The sequence below is a fragment of the Limulus polyphemus genome, unplaced genomic scaffold, assembly GCF_000517525.1.
Source record: "Limulus polyphemus unplaced genomic scaffold, Limulus_polyphemus-2.1.2 Scaffold8604, whole genome shotgun sequence".
In the NCBI taxonomy this organism is placed as follows: domain Eukaryota; kingdom Metazoa; phylum Arthropoda; class Merostomata; order Xiphosura; family Limulidae; genus Limulus; species Limulus polyphemus.
Genome location: NW_013674214.1, coordinates 24,209 through 25,879, shown reverse-complemented (window position 1 = coordinate 25,879; position 1,671 = coordinate 24,209). Strand labels below are relative to the sequence as shown.

At 35.3% G+C, this 1,671-nt stretch overlaps 1 protein-coding gene across 1 annotated transcript in view; it reads right to left on the bottom strand.

The window, feature by feature from the left end:
• Positions 1 to 490: 490 nt before the first annotated feature.
• The window catches only part of LOC106475454 (pericentriolar material 1 protein-like), a gene marked incomplete at both ends in the record, with an annotated part of 21,405 nt that continues 20,224 nt past the window's right edge, over positions 491 to 1,671 (bottom strand). Inside the window, one exon of the mRNA XM_022379555.1 lies at positions 491 to 1,227. Within this exon, the coding sequence (XP_022235263.1) occupies positions 491 to 1,227 (737 nt within the window). The remainder of the gene's footprint in view (positions 1,228 to 1,671) is intronic.

Here is a 1,671-nt window from a genome sequence, read left to right as displayed (position 1 = left end):
AGGTCTTTGCTTCTAAATAAATAGTTCCTAAGTGCAGAATATGAAGTTAAATGTGGAAGTCCAAAAATATTTTTAAATAAAGTTTATTTTCCAAATCAACTTATTAATGCAATTTTGATATACAACTTATCTCTCATACTTTTTGACAGATTAAATTTTTTTTAAACAACTAGAATAAATTATAAGTTAAATGAAACACAAAGAAACCAGTTTCTTAGCCATTAGGAAGAGGACATGGGAATGATGCAGAAAAAATGTTACACAAGGAGTAAACTGATTCAAAAAGCCTTACAGCAAAGCCATTTCTAAAGATGAATTCTGCAATAAGAACATACCAGACAAAATGTCCAAACAGAAGCCATCTTTGTCACATATATCTAATTTTTGGTCAGACAATGTCTGATATCCAACCTCTAATTAGAATAATAATAATAATTTCTCTCCCCAATGCTGCTGAAACTACAGATTGATGTACAATTCAGTTACTCACCTTCATCTTCATCACGTTCATCAGGACTTTCTAATGTTTCTTCTGCTTCATCTTCCAGGTTATCCTGAGTACTAGATCCTCCCCAGGTGGCAGCAGCTGTTGTGTCTGGAGCTAGGACACTATTTGAGCCCTCGACAGGTTCAGACTTCACAGATGACCCGCTGCGGCTAGGATGATCTTGGTTTTGAGTATAGCCAAGTTGTTTAGTACGTTCCTGACGAAGAAGTTCTTCTAACATAGACTTTTGCTTTCGAAGCTCATCCCTCAAAGACAGGCTTCGATCTAGCTCAGCACCCAATGAAGCTAAAGCTTCCATTCCTTCCCTGGCAACACCTTCTAGTTTACTACCCGACAACTTAGATTTAGTCCTTACTGGCAAATTTTTGGGCAAGTTTACATCCTTTTTGTTTGACAACGACTCTGATCGAGACCTATTACCTGTTACTCCAGGAACGGAGTTCTGCAGTAAATCTACCAGATTATCTTCTCGGTCAGGAACATTTAACATTCCACTTGCTTCTGGTTTTATCTGAGAAGCCATAGCAGATGGATAGTCTCTTTTCAAGCTTCCACCTTCTCCAGATGATCTCTGTTCATAGTTCTGTAAGATCTCTTCAGGAAGATGCTGTTGCAGCTGTGATAACTGTTCCTGCATAGTCAATAACTCGTACCTCTCCTCTTGAAGGTGTTCTAGTTCCTGCTGCTGTTGTTCCACATAATCCCCTACTTCAGTTAATCTAGTTGCATGAGATAAAATTGAAATTAACATACTTGATCACAAATTCTTATGACTTTCTTCACAAAAGTAAGATACTTATCATATAAGTAATCAATTAAGTGGTAATAATTACACACTTTTATTTTATTAGAGTAATATGGCTAAGTTTCAATACTTACAACAAAGTAACTCAAGAAGGGAAAAAATCACACAAATATATGACTCACATTCATCTAAGTAACCTACATATTAAACTCAGATTCAAGAAAACTTACACTAATTAATTACACACACATTTTTGTCCACTGTGAATAATTTCAAGATAGCAAAGTTACAAATGTAGTTTTACAATAATATCTTAAAGGCTTGTGTTTCATGGTACTATATTCAAGGCTTGTGTTTCATGGTACTATATTCAAGGCTTTAGTTTTGGCTATCAATAACCAAGCTACTATATATATCT